Consider the following 22958-nt stretch of genomic DNA (forward strand, 5'->3'; position numbering starts at 1 on the left):
TAGAGTTGACGGCAACATCAATGTGAGACTGGGTGAAGAGGAATGTCCGCTGCCCTTAGGACGAGGTCCTGCCCTGCCCACCCTGCGCTCAGTTCTGGGTGCTGCACCTGAAGAAGCCTTGGAAAGGAGCACTGAAAGTGGCAATGTCAGGAATAGTTGAGAAGTTTGGGAACACTGATTCTAGAATATAATGGAAATTAATTAAAATACTTAGCAATATTTAGCTGGAGAAGTGACATCCCGAGGGAGTCAAACTAGGAGTCTGTTTTCTTCTCTGCATCCCACCCGTCTGAAACCTCTCCCCCTCTCCACTTTTCCAACTCCTACCCTTCCTTCAAGTCATACTTGAAGTGCAGGCGCACCCCTCGGATTCTTGGGACCTGGGGGAGGAGAGCAAACGGACACCCACACACCATATGTTGAAATGTTTCAGAATTATATCAAGCTAACAAACTATTGAGTTAAATATGCTTTACCCTCCTACCTTGGTCATTATGACTTATAAGCATCCAAAAGGCCGGGTTCAAACTTTCAGTTCTCAGATTCCTTGCATTTCCTACCAGAACGTGGTGGCATGGAAAGACTTGACCTCCGACCTCTCCTCGCCCTCTCTTCCCACGCTCAGCTCCATCCTGCCTCGTGTGTGTCCATGTAGCTGTCCTAGCTCTCATGTCCAAGCATCTAAACTCCTGCAATCAGCTGCACCAGGAGACCAAGGTAGGCCCTGCACTTGAGCTTGGAGCCATTTGGGCAGGGGCTTCTGGAATTCTGGGGTCTGTGGATTCCTTACTCCCTGGAGAAGGGCCTGGACAAAGGAAAGCTGGAATGGGACCCCTCTAAAACTGGGGGCCCAGAGCAGGGGGCCCTATTACCTGAGCTTTCAAGCAATGTTATTTAAGTGACTCCTTTTCCGTGAAGCTTTCCCAATATCTCCTCTCAATAAGTGTTTCTTCCTCTGACCTCCTTGACCATTTGATACTTACTATATGCTGCCTCAAGAACAAAACAATGGAACTTTTGGAAGGATGCACCCCGTGCCTTACTGCTGGGGGCCAGCTCTGAAATCACTCTGCACTGGAGGGCAAGAAGCAAACAGAAATACTTAGTGAAGGCTGCTATCTGTTTTGACCCCATGATCCATTTTCAATGGAAACTTCAGCTTCTTAGACCCCGTGTCTTATTTTCTTTAAAATTTAATTAACTGAAAGTTTAATTCTTTATCATCCTGTCAGTATTGGCACAGCCATACTTCAGGAGAGAATGCAGTCAGGCCTTCCCCCAAAGTAATCACCTTATGGGGGAGGGGCCCCTAATAATATCATTTTACATTTTTTAAATGAATGTATTTTGGAATTGACTTACTGGAACTTTAGGAATTGATTCATTACCCCTATGGAAACCTTAATGTCTAAAGTTTTACTATTTATTTTTAATGCACTGTAATGTTATTAAGCAAAATTTCCCCTTCAGCTTACTCATTTATCATTTGTGTCTGGGGTTTAACTTATGTGCCATAAACACTTCATTACAGGATGAAGTTCCGTGAGACTCACTTTCCAATTTCTCACGTCATTAGCGCCACTCCAGCATCCTTAGTCACTTAGGAGTGCGCCTGTTTGCCGGGAGTCTGCAAAGCCCCGAAGCCACACAGCTCAGACTCTTTTGAGAACTCACTCACTTCCGCTCTGTTTCCAGGAAAGAATCTATAGAAGCCCTCTTACTGTGCCATGCTGCTGCTTTACAACTTCAGAGAGTAGCAAAACGCTAGAGCTGATAGGGACCTTCGAGCTTATCTATCTAGTTCAACCTACTCGTTTTACAGATGAGAGAGTCTGCTGTGTTCCTTTCCTTGTTCCAAGAAGGATTGAGACCAAACGTCTGGTATTAAGAAACCCATACATGAAGAAAAGGCATGAGTTCTCTGTGCTACAGTGAACATTTTTCTCACCCAGGTATGGAGAAGTGAGGCCTATTTGCTTTAATGCAACCAAATCTCTCTATCATTCCATTCATTTATGCATTCTAAATCTCTCTATTAATCCTTCACTCTGACCTCATTGGAAGGAATGTTCTCATACATGGATATATTCTTAAAATTTTTTTGGAAAATTGTTGTAAAATTTACCATGTTAACTATTTTTAAGTGTACAGTAGCATTAAGCACACTCACAATGTTGCATAGCTATCACCACTGGCCCATTTTCAGAACTTTTCGTCATCCCCAACAGAAACTTTTTACCTATGAAACAATAATTTCCCATTCCCTCCTACCCGCAACTCTTGGCAATATTTATCCTTTGTGGCTGGCTTGTTTCAGTTAGCAATGTTTTCAAGGTTCATCCATCCATATTACAGCATGTATCGGAATTGTCTTCCTTTTCAAGACAGAATACCATTCCATTGTGTCCATATACCACATATTGTTTATTCATTCATTCAATGATAACATCTGAGTTGTTTCCATCTTTTGGCTATTATAAATTATACTGCTATGAACATGGTTGTGCAAATATCTGTTTGAATTCCTGCTTTTAATTCTTTTGGATCTATACCCTGAAGTGGAATTGCTGAGTCGTGGGGTAATCCTGTGTTTAACTTTTTGGGGAACTGCCATACTGTTTTCCATAATGGAAAACATTCCCACCAGCAATGCACAAGAGTTCCAATCTCTACACATCCTTGCCAACATTTGTTATTTTCTGATGTTTTCGTATTTTATTCTTTTATATAATAGCCATCCTAATGGGTATAAGTGGTATCTCACTGTGGTTTTGATTAGTATTTCCATAACGGACGGATAGTGATGTTGAGCATTTTTTCATGTGCTTACTGGCCATTTGTATTTCATCTTTGGAGAAATGTCTATTTAAATCTTTTTCCCACTTTTGAATTGAGTTGTTTTGTTGTTGTTGAATTGTAAGTGTTCTTTTTAATATATTCTGGAAATTTAGCCCTTATCAGATATATGATTTTGCAAACACATTATCCCATTCTGTGGGCTATCTTTTCACTTTCTTGATAGTGCCCTTTGATGCACAAAAGTTTTTAATTTTGAATAGACCCAATTTTATCTATTTTTTTTCTTTTCTTGCCTTATCTAAGAAATCATTGCCAAATCTGATGTCACGAAGATTTGTACCTGTTTTCTTCTAAGAGTTTTATAGTTTTATCTCTTAGGTTTAAGTCTTTAACTCATTTTGAGTTAATTATTGTATATGTTGCAAGGGCAGGCTCCAACTTCATTCTTTTGCATGTGGATAACCAGTTTTCCCAACATCATTTGTTGAAAAGAGTATCCTTTCTCCATTGAGTGGCCTTGGCATCCTTGTCAAAACTTAACTGACCATATATGCAAGGGTTTATCTTCGGCTCTCTATTTTATTCTTTTGGTCTACATGTCTGTCTTTCTTCTAGAACCACACTGCTTTGATTACTGTAGCTTTTGTAGTAAGTTTTGGAATTAGGAAATCTTAGTTCTCCAACTTTGTTCTTCTTTTTCAAATATATTCTTTTTAAATTGCATACCTAGACAGCATGCATTTCTGAAAGGTATTTTCAAGAGTGGCAAAATCAGAATATTTAAAACTTTAATACAGAAACTAAACTGTTTTCTTTCCTTTCTTTGCTGCACTAAACAGGCTAACTGAAAATACATCTTGCTTCCCTGTTCCAAAACCCACCTCCTTTCCCCACAATCTCTCTGGAAGTGTTAGAGGAGTAAGGGAGGAGTTGATTCTGCGTGAAGAAGCAGGAGAAAAGGTGAATAGGTAGAGGAAGGCAATGCTCCTGAGAAGGAAACGAGCTCCCTGCTAAAAAGAGGATGGAGGGTAGGATATTGCTAAAAAGAAGGAAGCAGAGGGTTTACTGGAGATGGCTCCCAGGGTCTAGGAGTAACTCCAGGGATGTTACCAAGAATAAAGAGGACCCTCCTGCCCAGGTTGGTGGAATTGGCACAGGACCACTGAGGAGCATCGGTCAGGCCCCTGTGCCAGGTTCTGGTGTGTGGCAGTGCTGAGTGAAACTAGTTGGAGACCAGCTCAGCCGGAACAGTGGTTTCTAATGACACCTCTGCTAAAGTTCACTCACTACATCGATGTTCCCCATACCCAGTACCATCACAGGAAGAAAAATATTCCTAAAAATATTTTATTTCTGGCATAATTTTCACTCTCTCCTCCTACCTCCTTGCTTTTTAAAAGTTTGCATCAAGTGGCAATCAGTGATGCCTGCAATCTGGGACTTCTGCTGGAGCAGAGAAAGAGTTAGATAACAGGAACAGCCAGCTGCTTAACTCCTCCTAAGTGAGGATGAGGTAATGACTTTCAGGCTGGGCAATGAGACAAGGAAGGGAACAGAGCAATAAGTAAGGCAAGGAAGGCCCAAAGTGTGCCAGGGGCCAGCAATGAGACTCCCGATCAGCCATGACAGCCAGGTCCGGGCAGTTAGAGGAGGCAAGAAAGCTGGAATCAGGAGGAATGGGGCAGCAAGAAAGGATAGCAGGGAGGCACGCAAGAATCAGAAGTTTGGTTAAGACTGGCTTGGGGGAGTAGGGGAATTACTGGCACCAGGCATCTACGGCAAGAAGGTAGTTGGCTCAATCAATACCTCCTGAGGCCAGGAGAGCATATGTGCTCCAGGGGGGAGGAAGGGAACTCAGTAGGTACCCAGGGAACATGTTCAAAGAACTGCTGACAATGCGAATCTGTAGGCCAGAAGGAGGTTGCCCTGGAGATGTGCTTGGGAATCATCAGCATCTAGATAGTAAAGCCATCATGGATAATGGATGAAATCTCCCAGATAAAGTATATGGAGAAGGGAAAAAAGAGGCCAAGATAAAAATCCTGTGGGCACACCAGCATTAAGGAGCAAACTAAACAAAAACCAATGTATGAGAATGAAAAGGACTAAAATGGTAGTACGAGGGACTTCCCTGGAGGGCCAGTGGTTAAGACTTCACCTTCCAGTGCAGGGGGTGCAGGTTCGACCCCTGGTGGGGGAGCTGAGATCCTACATGCCTTGTGGTCAAAAAACCAAAACGTAAAACAGAAGCAGGGCTTCCCTGGTGGCGCAGTGGTTGAGAGTCCGCCTGCCGATGCAGGGGACGTGGGTTCGTGCTCTTGTCCGGGAAGATCCCACATACCGCGGAGTGGCTGGGCTCCTGAGCCATGGCCACTGAGCCTGCGCGTCCGGAGCCTGTGCTCCGCAATGGGAGAGGCCACAACAGTGAGAGGCCCGCATACCGCAAAAAAAACAAAAAACAAAAACAAAAAAAACCAGAAGCAATATTGTAACAAATTCAATAAAGACTTAAAAAAAAACAAAAGGCCCACATCAAAAAAAAAAAAATCTTAGGGCTTCCCTGGTGGCGCAGTGGTTGAGAGTCTCCCTGCCAATGCAGGGGACACGGGTTCATGCCCCGGTCCAGGAAGATCCCACATGCCGCGGAGTGGCTGCGTCCGTGAGCCATGGCTGCTGAGCCTGCGCGTCCAGAGCCTGTGCTCTGCAATGGGAGAGGCCACAACAGTGAGAGGCCCGCGTACTGCAAAAAAAAAAAACAAAAAAAAACTTAAAAGATAAAGAGGTAGTATAAGATTGGAAGACCATGGTGCCATTAAAAAAAAATAGGAGAAGAAGATGACCAGTCTCAGATGCCACAGAGATGCTAAGTGAGGTGAGGGCTGAATTTGGCAGTTAGAAGGTTATATTAGTCAGGATTTTTCAGAGAAACAGAACCAATAGGAGATATATATATATATATATATATATATATATATATATATATACAGGTATGTATATAGAGCTATGTATATAATGATATACATATGTGTATACAGTGTATAATGATGTGCACAGCTATGTAGATGGAAATAGATAGTTATATATCGATACCTACATATCCATATGTTATCTATATCTATATTTATTATAAGGTATTGGCTCATGTGACTATGCAGACAGAAGTGCCCTGGTCTGTTGTCTGCAAGCTGGAGACCCAGGAGAGCCAGTGGTGTAGTTTGAAGACCCAAGAGCCTCAGGGGCTGCTGGTGTAGATTTCACTGGGGGTCTGAAGGCCTGACCACCAGGGATGCTGAGGGCATAGGAGATGGGTGTCCCAGCTCAAGCAGTCAGCCAGAGAGGGCGAATCCAATCTGTCTCCACCTTTTTGTTCTATTCAAGTCTTTAGCCCATTGTGTGATGCCCACTTACGTTGGGCAGGCCAACTGCTTTACTCAGTCCACCAATCCAGATGCTAATCTCTTCCAGGAACCCCCTCACAGGTACATCCAGAAATAACGTTAATAAGATATCTGGGCACCCCATGGTCCAGTCAAGTTGCCACATAAAATTAACCATCACAGGAGTTGTAGGTCACTTTTGCAAGAATAGGTTCACAGAAGCCAGCCTGGGGAGTACTGAGAGAGTGGCAGTGAGGAAGTGGCATGGCAGTGCCCCAAGGATTTTTTTCTTAGAAGCATCACTTTTAGGAAAAGGATATACATTTGAAAGAAGTTTTTTTCTGTTTATTTATTTATTTTTTTTTTAAATGGAGGGAGAGGCATGTTTTTAGGCTGAGAGGAAGAAGAAAGAAGAATATAGACACTGAAAATCCAGAAGAGAATGAACAATTCAAGCTGTAAGATCCTGGAGCATATGTGTGTGCTGGGGGGAAGGTGTATGTAAAATAATAACCTGACCATGAATGTGATTATCAGCTCTGTGAAGGATGAGGAAGAAGTAGCAGGTGAAGAAGTCTGAGGTCTCCGGGAGGAGAGAACACAGTGCAGCAGCCCTGAGATAGGCAGGGGGGTAGGGGGCTGCTGGAGGGCAGCAATGACAGGTGTGCAGAAGCCAGGGAAAGGTGCAGGGCGACTAGGCCAGGACGCAAGCCAGAGACAGGCCTGAGGGAAGGCATCAAACAGGTATTAAGCAGGAGAGTGATATGATCAGAATCCTTGCTGGATAGTTTCAATGTTCTTCTGATAAACAACGGTCACTTATTGAGAGTGAGAAGGGCAGGGGTGTGAACTGGGGCCCTGAGAAGAGTGCATAGAATTGCAGACCCCTTGGAGGATGAATAAGAGATGCCTGGGAGCCCTCTCGATACCTCCTTCAGATATTACGACCTCACAATTCATCCAAGAGTGGTTTCCTTTTCTTTCTAAAATTACCTCTGGTACTTTATTACCAAAATCTAAATATATATATGTGTATATATATATATATATATATATATATATATATATAAATATTTCTAAACACAGATTTCTTTATATATTATGTCTCTAATTATATATACATTTCTAAATATATAAATTTATATTTCTGAATACACACACATGTGCATGTCAGATGACTAAATTTTTTTTTTAACATCTGTCTTGGAGTATAATTGCTTTACAATGGTGTGTTAGTTTCTGCTGTATAACAAAGTGAATCAGCTATACATATACATATATCCCCATATCTCCTCCCTCTTGCGTCTCCCTCCCACCCTCCCTATCTCACCCCTCTAGGTGGACACAAAGCACCAAGCTGACCTCCCTGTACTATGCGGCTGCTTCCCACTAGCTATCTGTTTTACATTTGGTAGTGTATATATGTCCATGCCACTCTCTCACTTCGTCCCAGCTTACCCTTCCCCCTCCCCGTGTCCTCAAGTGCATTCTCTATGTCTGCGTCTTTATTCCTGTCCTGCCCGTAGGTTCTTGAGAACGCTTTTTTTTTTTTTTTTTTTTACATTCCATATATCTGTTAGCATACGGTATTTGTTTTTCTCTTTCTGACTTACTTCACTCTGACAGTCTCTAGGTCCAACCACCTTGCTACAAATAACTCAGTTTCATTTCCTTTTATGGCTGAGTAATATTCCATTGTATATATGTGCCACATCTTCTTTATCCATTCATATGTCAGTGGACACTTGGATTGCTTCCATATTCTGGCTATTGTAAATAGACCTGCAATGAACATTGTGGTACATGACTCTTTTTGATTTATGGTTTTCTCAGGGTATATGCCCAGTAGTGGGATTGCTGGGTCGTATGGTAGTTCCATTTTTAGTTTTTTAAGGAACCTCCATACTGTTCTCCATAGTGGCTGTATCAATTTACATTACCACCAACCTTGTAGGAAGGTTCCCTTTTCTCCACACCCTCTCCAGCATTTATTGTTTGTAGACTTTTTGATAATGGCCATTCTGGCCGGTGTGAGGTGATACCACATTGCAGTTTTGATTTGCATTTCTCTAATGATTAGTGATGTTGAGCATCCTTTCATGTGTTTGTTGGCAATCTGTACATCTTCTTCGGAGAAATGTCTATTTAGGTCTTCTGCCCAATTTTGGATTAGGTTGTTCTTTTTTTTAATATTGAGCTGCATGAGCTGTTTATATATTTTGGAGATTAATCCTTTGTCCGTTGATTCGTTTGCAAATACTTTCTCCCATTCTGAGGGTCGTCTTTTCATCTTGTTTATGGATTCCTTTGCTGTGCAAAAGCTTTGAAGCTTCATTAGATCCCATTTGTTTATTTTTGTTTTCATTTCCATTACTCTAGGAGGTGGATCAAAAAGGATCTTCCTGTGATTTATGTCAAAGAGTGTTCTTCCTATGTTTTCCTCTAAGAGTTTTATAGTGTCTGCTCTTACATTTAGGTCTCTAATCCATTTTGAGTTTATTTTTGTGTACGGTGTTAGGGAGTGTTCTAATTTCATTCTTTTACATATAGCTGTCCAGTTTTCCCAGCACCACTTATTGAAGAGACTGTCTTTTCTCCATTGTATATCCTTGCCTCCTTTGTTGTACATTAGTTGACCGTAGGTGAATGGGTTTACCTCTGGGCTTTCTATCTTGTTCCATCGATCTATGTTTCTGTTTTTGTGCCAGTACCATATTGCCTTGATTACTGTAGCTTTATAGTATAGTCTGAAGTCAGGGAGCCTGATTCCTCCAGCTCCATTTTTCTTTCTCAAGATTGCTTTGGCTATTTGGGGTCTTTTGTGTTTCCATACAAATTGTGAAATTTTTTGTTCTAGTTATGTGAAAAATGCCATTTGTAGTTTGATAGGGATTGCACTGAATCTGTAGATTGCTTTGGGTAGTATAGACAGTTTCATAATGTTGCTTCTTCCAATCCAAGAACATGGCAAATCTCTCCATCTGTTTGTATCACCTTTAATTTCTTTCATCAATGTCTTATAGTTTTCTGCATAGAGGTCTTCTGTCTCCTTAGGTAGGTTTATTCCTAGGTATTTTATTCTTTTTGTTGCAATGGTAAATGGGAGTGTTTCCCTAATTTCTCTTTCAGATTTTTCATCATTAGTGTATAGGAATGCAAGAGATTTCTGTGGAATAATTTTATATCCTGCTGCTTTACCAAATTCATTGATTAGCTCTAGTAGTTTTCTGGTAGCACCTTTGGGATTATGTATGTATAGTATCATGTCATCTGCAAACAGTGAGAGTTTTACTTCTTCTCTTCCAATTTGGATTCCGTTTATTTCTTTTTCTTCTCTGATTGCTGTGGCTAAAACTTCCAAAACTATGTTGAATAAGAGTGGTGAGAGTGGGCAACCTTGTCTTGTTCCTGATCTTAGAAGAAATGGTTTCAGTTTTTCACCATTGGGAATGATGTTGGCTGTGGATTTGTCATATATGGCCTTTATTATTTTGAGGTAAGTTCCCTCTATGCCTACTTTCTGGAGGGTTTTTATCATAATGGGTATTGATTTTGTTGAAAGATTTTTCTGCATCTACTGAGATGATCTTATGGTTTTTCCCCTTTAGTTTGTTAATATGGTATATCATATTGATTGATTTGCGTATATTGAAGAATCCTTGCAATCCTGGAATAAACCCCACTTGATCATGGTGTATGATCCTTTTAATGTGCTGTTGGATTTTGTTTGCTAGTATTATGTTGAGGATTTTTGCATCTATGTTCATCAATGATATTGACCTGTAGTTTTCTTTTTTTGTGACATCTTTGTCTGGTTTTGGTCTCAGGGTGATGGTGGCCTCATAGAATGAGTTTAGGAAGGTTCCTCCCTCTGCTATATTTTGGAAGATTTTGAGAAGGATAGGTGTTAGCTCTCTTCTAAATGTTTGATGGAATTCACCTGTGAATCCATCTGGTCCTGGGCTTTTGTTTGTTGGAAGATTTTTAATCACAGTTTCAACTTCAGTGCTCGTGATTGGTCTGTTTATATTTTCTATTTCTTCCTGGTTCAGTCTCAGGAGGTTATGCTTTCTAAGAATTTGTCCGTTTCTTCCAGGTTGTCATTTTATTGGCATATAGTTGCTTGTTGTAATCTCTTATGATCCTTTGTAATCCTGCAGTGTCAGTTGTCACTTCTTCTTTTTCCTTTCTAATTCTATTGATTTGAGTCTTCTCCCTTTTGTTCTTGATGAGTCTGGGTTTATCAATTTTGTTTATCTTCTCAAAGAACCAACTTTTAGTTTTATTGATCTTTGCTATCGTTTCCTTCATTTCTTTTTCATTTATTTCTGATCTGATCTTTATGATTTCTTTCCTTCTGCTAACTCTGGGGTTTTTCTGTTGTTCTTTCTCTAATTGCTTTAGGTGTAAGATTATGTTGTTTATCTGAGATGTTTCTTCTTTTTTGAGGTAGGACTGTATTGTTATAAACTTCCCTCTTAGAACTGCTTTTGCTGCATCCCATAGGTTTTGGGTTATCATGTTTTCATTGCCATTTGTTTCTCAGTATTTTTTGATTTCCTGTTTGATTTCTTCAGTGATCTCTTGGTTATTTAGTAGTGTATTGTTTAGCCTCCATGTGTTTGTATGTTTTACAGATTTTTTTTCCTGTAATTGATATCTAGTCTCACAGCATTGTGGTCAGAAAAGTTACTTGATACAATTTCAATTTTCTTAAATTTACTGAGGCTTCATTTGTGATCCAAGGTATGATCTATCCTGGGAATGTTCTATGAGCACTTGAGAAGTAAGTGTAATCTACTGTTTTTGGATGGAATATCCTATAAATATCAATTAAGTCCATCTTGTTTAAAATATCATTTAAAGCTTGTGTTTCCTTATTTATTTTCATTTTAGATGATCTGTCAATTGGTGAAAGTGAGGTGTTAAAGTCTCCTATTATGATTGTGTTACTGTCGATTTCCCCTTTTATGGCTGTTAGCATTTGCCTTATGTATTAAGGTGCTCCTATATTAGGTGCATAAATATTTACAATTGTTATACCTTCTTCTTGGATTGATCCCTTGATCATTATGTAGTGTCCTTCTTTGTCTCTTGTAATAGTTTTTATTTTAAAGTCTATTTTGTCTGATATGAGAATTGCTACTCCAGGTTTCTTTTGATTTCCATTTGCATGGAATATCTTTTTCCATCCCCTCACTTTCAGACTGTATGTGTCCCTAGGTCTGAAGTGAGTCTCTTGTAGACAGCATATGTACGGGTCTTGTTTTTGTATCCATTTAGCTAGTCTACGTCTTTTGATTGGAGCATTTAATCCATTTACATTTAAGGTAGTTATTGGTATGTATGTTCCTGTTACCATTTTCTTAATTGTTTTGGGTTTGTTATTGTAAGTCTTTTCCTTTCTTATGTTTCCTGCCTGGAGAAGTTCCTTTAGCATTTGTTGTAGAGCTGGTTTGGTGGTGCTGAATTCTCTTAGCTTTTGCTTATCTGTAAAGGTTTTAATTTCTCCATCGAATCTGAATGAGATCCTTGCTTGGTAGAGTAATCTTGGTTGTAGGTTTTTCCTTTTCATCACTTTAAATAGGTTTTGCCACTCCCTTCTGGCTTGCAGAGTTTCTGCTGAAAGATCAGCTGTTAACCTTATGGGGATTCCCTTGTATGTTATTTGTTGCTTTTCCCTTTCTGCTTTTAATATTTTTTCTTTGTATTTAACTTTTGATAGTTTGATTAACATGTGTCTTGGCATGTTTCTCCTTGGATTTATCCTGTGTGGGACTCTCTGCGCTCCCTGGACTTGATTAACTATTTCCTTACGCATATTAGGAAGGTTTTCAAGTATAATCTCTTCAAATATTTTCTCAGTCCCTTTCTTTTTCTCTTCTTCTTCTGAGACCCCTATAATTTGAATGTTGGTGTGTTTAATGTTGTCCCAGAGGTCTCTGAGATTGTCCTCAATTCTTTTCATTCTTTTTTTCTTTATTCTGCTCTGCAGTAGTTATTTCCACTAGTTTATCTTCCAGGTCACTTATCCGTTTTTCTGCCTCAGTTATTCTGCTATTGATTCCTTCAAGAGAATTTTTAATTTCATTTATAGTGTTGTTCATCATTGTTTGTTTGCTCTTTAGTTCTTCTAAGTCCATGTTAAACGTTTCTTGTATTTTCTCCATTCTATTTCCAAGATTTTAGATCATCTTTACTAACATTACTCTGAATTGTTTTTCAGGTAGACTGCCTATTTCCTCTTCATATGTTTGGTCTGGTGGGTTTTTACCTTGGTCCTTCATCTGCTGTGTGTTTCTCTTTCTTCTCATTTTGCTTAACTTACTGTGTTTGGGGTGTCCGTTTCGCAGGCTGCAGGTTTGTAGTTCCCGTTGTTTTGGGTGTCTGCCCCCAGTGGCTAAGGTTGGTTCAGTGGGTTGTGTAGGCTTCCTGGTGGGGACTGGTGACTGTATTCTGGTGGATGAGGCTGGATCTTGTCTTTCTGGTTGGCAGGACCATGTCTGGTGGTATGTTTTAGGGTGTCTGTGAACTTAATATGATTTTAGGCAGCCTCTCTGCTAATGGGTGGGTCTGTGTTCCTGTCTTGGTAGTTGTTTGGCATGAGGTGTCCAGCACTGTAGCTTGCTAGTCGTTGAGTGGAGCTGGATCTTAGTGTTGAGATGGAGATCTCTGGGAGAGCTTTTGCCGTTTGATGTTACATGGGGCTGGGAGGTGTTTGGTGGACCAATGTCCTGAAGTCAGCTCTCCCACCTCAGAATCTCAGGCCTGACACCCGGCCAGAGCACCAAGACCCTGTCAACCACCCGGCTGCAAACATAGAGTCCTTTCCAATCTCAGCTCCCAAATGGCTAACTGTTTATTTCAGATGGGTAATTGCTGCCTTAAGCTGTTGGTGGCACTGTACCATCTACGTGTAAAATGCATACAGCACCATCAGGAGTTAGTCTTTGCCTTTCAGTGAGGGACACTGTGTTAGGCCTGATGTATATGAGGATGGAGAAGACAAGGTCACCTTGCCAGGAGTTTAGAGTTTGGTTAGGAGATAAGATGTATCCACAGGAATCAACATTATCCCAAGATGGTGAGAGCCAAGTGCAAATAAGGAAGTTCTTAGTTCAAAAGGAAAGTGACACTAAGGAAAGAGTTAATATTAATTGAGCAGCTGTCAGTGTATTTGCTTATTTAAATCCTCCCAAGGGATCCATGGGATTATATTATCCTCTTTTTTGGACCCAAGGAAGCTTCAGCTCAAGGAGGTTAATTTGCCCAAAACAAACCAGGTGGAGAGCTTGTGCAGGCTCCCTCTGTGGCATGTTGTGTTTTCATTAGTTGCTGTCTGCAATGACCCTCTCCCCCCAGCCAGTTCTTGATTAAATTGTGTTTTTGATGTCTCTCTATGTTCTCCATCCTGGATTACTAGCACTGCTGGTTCTGCCAACACTCCTTACGTCTGTCACCAGTCAGACCAAGCTGACCTACCTTTATCTGAACTAAACCTAAAGGTATTGACATAATTGAGCCTTTGGTTCTGTGTCTTCACTCTTGCTAAGTTAGGTGGCCCTTTTGTTTTTGTTGAGATACTTTGTGGTGTTTTGTTCTAGTTTTCCTGGTTTTTTTTTTTTTTTAAATGAAAGTAATCTACCTTTTTTTAAAAAAATTAATTAATTAATTTTTGGCTGTGTTGGGTCTTCATTTCTGTGCGAGGGCTTTCTCTAGTTGTGGCAAGTGGGGGCCACTCTTCATGGCGGTGCGTGGGCCTCTCACTATCTCGGCCTCTCTCGTTGCGGAGCACAGGCTCCAGACGCGCAGGCTCAGCAGTTGTGGCTCACGGGCCTAGTTGCTCCGCGGCATGTGGGATCTTCCCAGACCAGGGCTCGAACCCGTGTCCCCTGCATTAGCAGGCAGATTCTCAACCACTGCGCCACCAGGGAAGCCCTAGTTTTCCTGTTTCTAATGGGCAAAGCTGCACCATTTTTACTGTTTGTGCCTCAGCTGGAAATGAGGCTTCAGCTTTAATTAACCCGAGCAATCTGCGGCAGTGACCAGAGTCTTCAAACCTACCTTTGAAACTTGACTGTGATGCTCTGGAACTAAGTGATGATGAAGTGGACAATGTTGTTGAGATTTAGGTGGGATTTAAAGGTGGAAGAAGGATCAAGTCCTCCCACAGTTTAGAGATACCTTTTGAGGTTACTTTGAATTACTGGAAAGTTAAAAACGACACTGATGTAAAAGATGGAGCTTTAAAACACAAATAAGAGCGTAGTTTATTACTGTATTACCAATTTATCAGTGTTATTTTACATCTCTTTATAATTATTATTATTAATGGTATAATCAAAGTTTGATTTTTTTTTAATTACTCCCTCCTGAGTGCATTGTCATGTCAAGGGTTTTTAAACAGTTGCTAACATTTTAATATTATATTCTCATCACATGATTAACTGTCAATGTGTTCCTTGTGTGGAAAAAGTTTACGTGAGCTGAGTGTTCATTATCTTCACTTCAGGCAGTTTCAACAAGAAAGGAAATAAAAAAGAGCTCGGCAAGCATGTGGGCTTCTTGTCTTATGTAAGCTGGCTTACATCCCACCTCCTGTGGGTAGAGCAGAAAATGGAAGGGCAAGAAATGGTGGTGCTAAACTCCTACCCATGGTTCCAGATGGAAAGAAGTAGGGATCCATCATGTTTATAAACTAGTGAAAGAAACGAATACATGCTCCAAGGCCACAATGTTTGCCCTTTCTGCTCCATACCTCCGATGGCTTACACATTTTAAATCCCCAAATGCTCTTCAAGAAAGAGGAGCAGTTTATCCTGGTCAAAGCACTTAGATAGAGTTATACAAACTTCATAGTCAAGAAGTGAGACCTAGGACCTGGCTACATTTCAGAATTCCATTGCTGGCTTTTACTCTACAAAGATTCCAGGAGGTGGGAGACTAACAGGGTGTACTCCTAGATGTATACAAGATCCTGTAGGACTCAGGAAGCCACAAGGAATATGTCCTATGAATTTATCTGAACAATTAAATCCCTCAGCATCCTTCCTCCAGGAGAGGGTGTCCTGGCAGGGATCTTGGCCTAAGCATGAAACCTTTTTTTTTTTAATTTTAAATTTATATTTTGTTGTTTTCGCTTCATATTTTATTAAATTTCTAAACGGTTATTATAAACATTATTTTCAATGTTTCCCCCTTTTTCTTTTTTCAAATTTATTTATTTGGTTACACTGAGTCTTAGTTGCAGCAGGCATACTCCTTAGTTGTGGCACATGTGCTCCTTAGTTGTGGCCAGCGGGCTCCTTAGTTATGGTATGTGAACTCTTAGTTGCAGCATGCATGTGGGATCTAGTTCCCTGACCAGGGATCGAACCTGGGCCCCCTGCACTGGGAGTGTGGAGTCTTAGGCACTGAGCCACCAGGGAAATCCCTCCCCCTTTTTCTTTATCTTGAAAGGAAAGAAATACTGAGAATGGGAAGGCCTTGAAGAATAACAAAGAAGTGTTGCCTTTCTTGTCCAATCTCCCTGATCCCATAATTTTCATTCACAAAGAAGAGCAGAAGAACGTACCAGGTTGAGTGAATTATAGGAGCTAAGAACCAATGTACATGACATGAAAGGAACAAAGGGAGTAAAACATGAAAACTTGGTCTGGGGACAAGTTGTGAAGGGTCTTGAATGCCATAATAGTTGGAATTTGGACTTTGTTCCATGAGTAATAGGGAGCCCTCAAAGCCTTCAAAAGATGAGAGATGGGATCATACTTATCCTTTAATTAACTGGCTTTGGAATCAGTGTAGAGAATGGATTGGGAAGGCATCCAGAATACCAGTTAGGAGGTGGTTGAAATAGTTCAGGAAAGAAGATGATGGCACAAATTAAGGCAGTTTTGGTATAAATGAGCCATACTGGAAAAATTATGTTGGAGAAAGTATTTATGAGACTTAGTCATATGAGAGGCAAAAAGATAACTTGGAGAAAAATAATGCCCTAAATGATGAGCCTGAGACAAAAGGCTCATTAATCAAGAAGGAATTCATCGTAGGAGAGAAATTTAGTGTGTTTTGTGTTAGAAATGTTGAATTTGAAGTGTCCTTGTGACATCCAAATGAAGGTGTCCAGACAGTTAGAACCTTGGAGTTGGGGTTCAGCAAAAACGTTGAGACTGAAGATGAATATTTGCAAGTCCTCGGTATAGTCCAGATAGGGGAAATCTCCTAAGTGGATGAGGTTGCCCACAGGGAGAGGGTCTAGCATGGAGAAAGAGATGGCCCAGGACAGAACCCTGTCGTGGAGGAGTTGCCAGGGGAGACTAAGAAGGTACCATCTGAGATAAAAGGACCACATTGCAGAAGCCGAGGGAATCAACTCAAGAAGGAGCAGTTGTTGAGAAAGCACATTCAAAGGAAGCGTTAAGTTTTGGCCGTAAGGAAGTCACTGGTGGCCTTTTGAGAAGGCACTTGTCAAGGAACGAGAGGCCAGAATGGGGTCTTAGTTGTTGAGGCACGAACGGGAAGCAAGGAAGCATACAGGAGCACAAAGGCTGCTCTTGGGAGACTCTGTAGTGAAGGAAAGAAGGGAAATGTGGCTTGAAAGGAAAGAATTGCTATTTGCATAGTTCTCTAGTTTTTAAGCACTTTTCCATCTGTTAGACTACTTGATTCCCAGTACAATTCAGGAGGAAGGAAGGGCAAGTACTGATCTGCCTAGGAACAAGATGAGGTTAAAAAGAGATTAAAAGTCTTGCCCAAGGTCATCTGTAGCAAATAAATGGGAGAGCTGGATTTAGAATTCAGGTTATTTGGCTTGTAATACAATCATCTTTCCACTGCGCCCAAACAGAGCGTCTCTAAAGTGTTTGCTCTATTTGGATATTGGATACTAGAGGGCATTAAACTCCTTCTTACAGGGGTTTTGATCTTATCTGGGGGGTAATGGGGGGCCACCGGAAGGTTTTGTGCAAGAGAAGGACATGTTTAAGTCAATGCCCGAGGGAGACAAATCTGGCAGTGAGGTGTAGGTTATCTTAGCGGAACAGACACCTCAGGGGTAAATCATTAGGACGTGGCTTCAAACTGGGACACAGCTTAAATAAACATCAAATTATGGTGCTGAGAAAGTTACTTCCCATTCAGTTCTGTGGATCTTCTGTTTGTGTTAAGGAGAGGGACTCAGCTTGCCAGTATCTTTTTACACCCCTCAAACACTCTGTAAGCTCTTTTTTTCCCCCTAAATTCCTTTTTGAACAAAGAGAGAACAAGCCTCAGGCTGAGAACGACTTCAAGAAACTGTATTTTGCTAGACCTGAATTACATCGTTTTGTGTTCACTCTATTTTATGAGCACTTTCCAGTTGTGACAAGTAGTACTGATTTCTCATCTATTATAATGATAGAAACATTACTATCAAATACATCTAAGTAAAAAAAGTCAGATTAAGGAAAAATATTAAGTCAATTTTAAGACAAATAGTGCATACATATGGGAAAGAAGCACTATGAATGTGCATTCTAATGACTATAAAGTTGGGGAACTTCTGGTCTTGGAGACTATTATAATAGGAGTAACGAGAATTTAGTCCAGGGTGAGATGATGACAGTGGAAACAAAGGAGGCTCTGATAGACATTTTAAGGGAGTTAGAGGAGAGGACAGTTATCTACGTGGGGTATTTTCTGCATAATTTCCCAGGATGCTTATGGCTGCAATAAGAGAAAACTTAAATGAAAAAGGCTTGTGCGATGCATTGAACTTATTTTCTAACAAGAAGCCCCAAGGTAAGGGGGCTCCAGGATTGGTTAAATCAGTGGCCCTTTGACATCACTAAGGACTCAGCTTCGCTCCACCTTCCAACCTCAGCAAATAAGCTCGTCCTCAGGGCCGCAAAGTGGCTGATGGTGGTTGGAGCAGTCCTATCCTGACATCTGATGCTTCAATGCAAGACAAACACATCTCTTCTGGAGACGAAGAGCAGAGGATGAAGAAATCTTTTCCCGAAGGCACCTCCACCAAAAGATTTTCCTGCAGGAATCATGTCACATATCAGGTGTAAACATTCACCGCAAAGGAGAATAAAATTAGCATAACTAATCTAGACTAATTAGGATTTATTCTCTGAGCTAGGGATACAGACCCTTTCCTGAGGGATGGCTTTCTCAAGGTAACAGGGGCTCCATTAACAAATATGGCCGGTAGGCAGTCAACCATTTACAACTTATACCAGTGGTTCTGAAATTTCTCAAATTAACCCTTGAACATAAGTGGGAAGTTCTTGAGGCTTGTGGTTCTTTTTTCAAAAAATTATTTGTCTCGGCTCTCCACGTGTTGGATTAAGGCAGAACGGAATACTTCCACTGCAAAATCAACTTCTGGTTTCGTGATGCACATCGAGGGTGCGATGCGGAATGTCTGAGCAGATAAAGGAAAATAGAGCAACAGATCATCATAGAATCAACTACGACTTCAAGGAAATGCATTAGATTAAGAATCGAACACCTTGTTTTCATGACATTCCTTATGTTTCCCTCAAGGGTTCGTCTCCTCCCTCCCCAGTGCTGTATCCAGGCCATTCATCCTCTAGTCTCAAAAATTCTGGTACCATCCGCTCGGCCCCTTTTCCTTTTTGTCACCTGCTGACCTCCTGGTCCTTCCACCACCTCCACTGAGGTCTTAGGCCTCTATCTACCCTCCGTTTCTGCCATCACCGAGGTTGCCTTCTGTGGCCCTGTGTGCAGCCCAACCAACTAGCGTCTCAGTTTCTTGATCACCACGACGCCAGGAACCTTCATCTGCATCCACTCACACCCCAGGCCAGCACCCCGGGCCTCCTCTTCACTTCTTCAATTTCTGATTCCCAGTGCATCTGCCCTGCCCATGAAAACTTCAGTCTCCTCCTCCCTCCATGAGCTTCGGGTCCGTCACCCCACTCAGATCTCGTCCTCCTGTTCCTACCCAGCTTGGAGCACAGGCTTGAGGACATGAACCCCTCTCTCACCTGCCCCCTCACTCTGCTTGCCTTCCTACCCTTCCTCTGCTGCACACACACAGCAAAGTCCCAGGTCCCATCAAAGCTCTAATAGAACTGTTTTGCTCCAACATAGAGAGCTGAGAAGTGGGAAAGAAAATCACACCGCTGGTGGACAGACACCACAAGGAAGGCAGGGTCCTACTTCTGCTGGTGTCCTAAATGTTCAGGTCCTCTCGCCTTTGCCATTCTAATTTCCATTCCTCTCACTTTCCTCACTCAGTTCCTACACCCCTCACTCTGTTTCATAGACAGTCTTGCCTCATGCTCCTCAGACACTGTCAAGCAAGACCTTTCTATAAACTTGCTTGCTCCCACGTGCATTCTTATATCCTAGGCTGAAGGTTCAAGGAACAAACCATCTACGATTCGACTCCAAATTTTCCACCTGTGCCTTTGGCCCTTGCTTCTCCCATCACCTTCCCTCCAGGAAACATCCCTGCATTCTCTTGCATCTTCACCTTCTCCTCAACTTCCCCTCAGCCTATAAACAAGCAGGCTTTGGGCTTCCCTGGTGGTGCAGTGGTTGAGAGTCCGCCTGCCGATGCAGGGGACACGGATTCGTGCCCCGGTCCAGGAAGATCCCACATGCCGCGGAGCGGCTGGACCTGTGAGCCATGGCCGCTGAGCCTGTGCGTCCGGAGGCTGTGCTCCGCAATGGGAGAGGCCACAGCAGTGAGAGGCCCGCGTACCGCAAAAACAACAACAACAACAACAACAAAAACCAAGCAGGCTTACAGCTCTCATAATCTAAATCCAAACCACACATAAAACCACAGATAAAAATGTGTTGACCCTCCTGGTCTCTTCCAGCTACCATACAAATACTGTCCTTCCTTTCATCAAACTTATAAAAATAAAAGGACTGGTTGATGCTATTGGCCATTATTTTCCACTCTGCCTTCCCTCTATTCACATCTCAACTCATTGCAGCCTGGTTTGTGTCCCATCAACCTTCTGACCCCCCCCGGGGAATCCGACGGGCACGTTCCAGCCCTCATCCTTTCTGGCCTTCTCTTCTGCATGTGGAACTTCTGTTGCTCCCCCTTCCAGAACCTCCCCACTCTGGCTCCCATGACTCCACACCCTCCTAGCTCTCCTCACAGCTCTCCACCCATTTTGTGTCTCCATCTGGGTACCTCTTATTCCACCTGCCCTTTAAAAGTTGACGTGACCCAGGTGTCTATCCTCATCCCTCTGCATTTCGCATCTAGACTCCCTTCCCAGAAGCTTTCCTCCTCTCCCCACTTCTATGCTGATGACCCCCAAATCGTGATCCTCACCTCGATTCTTTCCTCTGAGCTACAGACTTGTCTATAGATAGAAGGAGAGCAAGTTCAAAGCAGCACTCATCCCTTTATACCCAAGTCCTGGGCATTTCACTGCCACATTGCTCTCTGGATGTCTCCTCTATCCCTACGGCTGCTGGTCAAGTTCAGACAGCATCATTAGCCTCCACCTGGACTCCCGGCCTCCAGTCTCGTCCCCTCGGGTTTACTCTCCTCCGAGGACAGATTCAGAAATCAGACTGCCTGAATTTGGATCCTGGTTCTGCCACTTACTAACTGTGTGACTTGGGCAATTCACCTAGCCTCTCTGTGCCTCTTTTTCTTCATCTGTAAAATAAGGATAAGAGTACTTATTTCACAGGCGTGTTGAGAGCATTAAATGAGTCAACATATGAAAAGCATTTAGAACCGTGTATACTATCCCTTCGTATGGTTATCGGCAAGCTCACTAGATTGTATTATCATTTTCTGTTTAAGTCTTTCTCCTCTGCCAGTTCCATGGAGGGAGGGACAGATCTTATTTCTCACTGTAGCTCTAGCATCCAGCCAAGCAGTGGCTGCCTAGGACTCAAGTGTGTGCCGGACGACTAAGCACTAACTAAGCAAGTAAACAATGAATCGTTTTCTGTCTTGAGAAGTAGCCCGTCTTAGGATTTTGAATCATTAACTTACTCTGTCTGATTCATATAGAAAAATATCTGGGACCAGGCCTAGAAAAAACTCAGCATTTCCCAGCAAAAGCGCTCATTCTGGTTTTGTTTGCTATGGTTTGGTTTGGGCTGGAAGAGCTTTCAGTCTGTTTGTTCACAGGCTGAGGGGAAGTTGAAATAAACTGCAGAAACAAGAGAACATCTGTTTCCCTAAGTGGAGGGTCAAGAGCACGGAGAGACATCTCATTCTCTAACCTTTAGGAAAGGAGGTGGGAAAAGGCTTGGGGGACAGATGAGCTTCTATAGAGATCTTGCCTAATAGCTCCCATTTTCTCTGTGAAGCACCAGGCGAGGGTGTTCGCTGAAATCAAGTGAGAGGCAGCAGTGAAGCAGGGAAACTAGGAAGAATGACGCATGTTTAAAACGGGAGAGAAGGATGCCGAAGGCCAAGAGCAAAGTAGGGGATGAGTAGGAGTGACCCTACATCTTAAATCTCGGCCCCGGAGCGAATCCCTGGAGAGGGTCCTGCTGGTGTGACGGATGGAGGAGCAGATCACTTTACAGTAGCAGCCCATGCCCGCGGCAGGGCCACACCAGGGTCCCGACCGTGGGGCTTGTACTTGGCTTTCCCAGGAAGGGGGCGGGGAGAGCTTGTTCTCTGCCTCTGCCAGCCTGAGGGTGAAGGGCACTGGGAGTGGCTGATTTTGAGTTCTGCATTAGGGACCTGGCCAGGCTGCCAGCACCATGACGTTGCTCCTGGCCACAGCGGCCACTAAGGCTTAGCAGGCTTGCGGGTCACAGAGTCAGAGCCCAGGGCTGAGTTAAAAAAGACTGGGACTGAGCTTTCAGAGGTTAGAACTAATTCACACGGGAGACAAACTGGGTACGCGTGACTGTTACGACACTATTATGACCTGCCTGTAAGTCCTCTGCTTTGTCTGTGCAGCTTTTTTGCCTCCTTAGACTGTCCTCTGTGTATATTCCCTGCCGAGCCGCGGTAACCAAACCATTTCACACAGCGCCCTCTAGTGGCCCGAGGGCTTCACTGTCCCTTTCTTTTGAAAACGTGTGAGCACTAAGCCTAGAGGAAGCGGAACTGGGTCCGCTAGCATAAGGGTGAAGAAAAGGGGCCAGAACTGGGACCTCAGGGAGATGCCTACCTAAAGTGATAGGTAAAGGCCAGCCTTCTTGTTACCTGAGAAAAAGTGCCACCCCTGCCAATCAGAAGCCCCATGCGTTTGCAGTCCTGGTGGATTTGATTTACTTCTTCACGGGGAAGAGGCTGGCGGCTCGTCTGCAAATACATTTAAAAAATATTTGGCATTTGAATGATTCAAGACATTATTTCTAAGAGGAATAAAAAGCAACTCAAGCAATCAATGCTCTTCTCTCCCTCTCAACCTCTCTCCCCCAGTAATTGAATAAAGCTATTCATTGCTGAATTGGATTTCTTTCTGTGGGGGGTGTTATTGAAAATATTTGCTTTTATCCCAGTTCATCCCAAATTCCCAAAGACAAGATGAAGCTGAATATAGACCGTCAGTGAATCTTGGCTCTGCAGTTGGTTACCCTGGGAGCTTGGTTCTTTTTTTGTTTGTTTGTTTGTTTGTTTTGCTGTACGCGGGCCTCTCACTGTTGTGGCCTCTCCCGTTGCGGAGCACAGGCTCCGGACGTGCAGGCCCAGCGGCCATGGCTCACGGGCCCAGCCGCTCCGCGGCATGGGGGATCTTCCTGGACCGGGACACGAACCCGTATCCCCTGCATCGGCAGGCGGACTCTCAACCACTGTGCCACCAGGGAAGCCCGGGAGCTTGGTTC

General features: G+C 42.7%; 2 protein-coding genes across 2 annotated transcripts in view; one reads left to right on the forward strand and one right to left on the reverse strand.

Moving 5' to 3' along the window:
- DNAJC21 (DnaJ heat shock protein family (Hsp40) member C21) overlaps window positions 1-22958 on the forward strand; it is an 89977-nt gene that overhangs the window by 35268 nt on the left and 31751 nt on the right. The gene's annotated exons all lie outside the window — the stretch shown is intronic.
- Window positions 18433-22958, reverse strand: part of AGXT2 (alanine--glyoxylate aminotransferase 2) — a 44124-nt gene continuing 39598 nt past the window's right edge. The window contains exons 13-14 of the mRNA XM_019930163.2: window positions 22336-22434; window positions 18433-18585 (exon numbers count right to left, since the gene is read on the reverse strand). Of these exons, the coding sequence (XP_019785722.1) occupies window positions 18478-18585; window positions 22336-22434 (207 nt within the window). The 3' untranslated portion in view covers window positions 18433-18477. The remainder of the gene's footprint in view (window positions 18586-22335; window positions 22435-22958) is intronic.

Source organism: Tursiops truncatus, chromosome 3 (genome assembly GCF_011762595.2).
Source record: "Tursiops truncatus isolate mTurTru1 chromosome 3, mTurTru1.mat.Y, whole genome shotgun sequence".
Taxonomy (NCBI): domain Eukaryota; kingdom Metazoa; phylum Chordata; class Mammalia; order Artiodactyla; family Delphinidae; genus Tursiops; species Tursiops truncatus.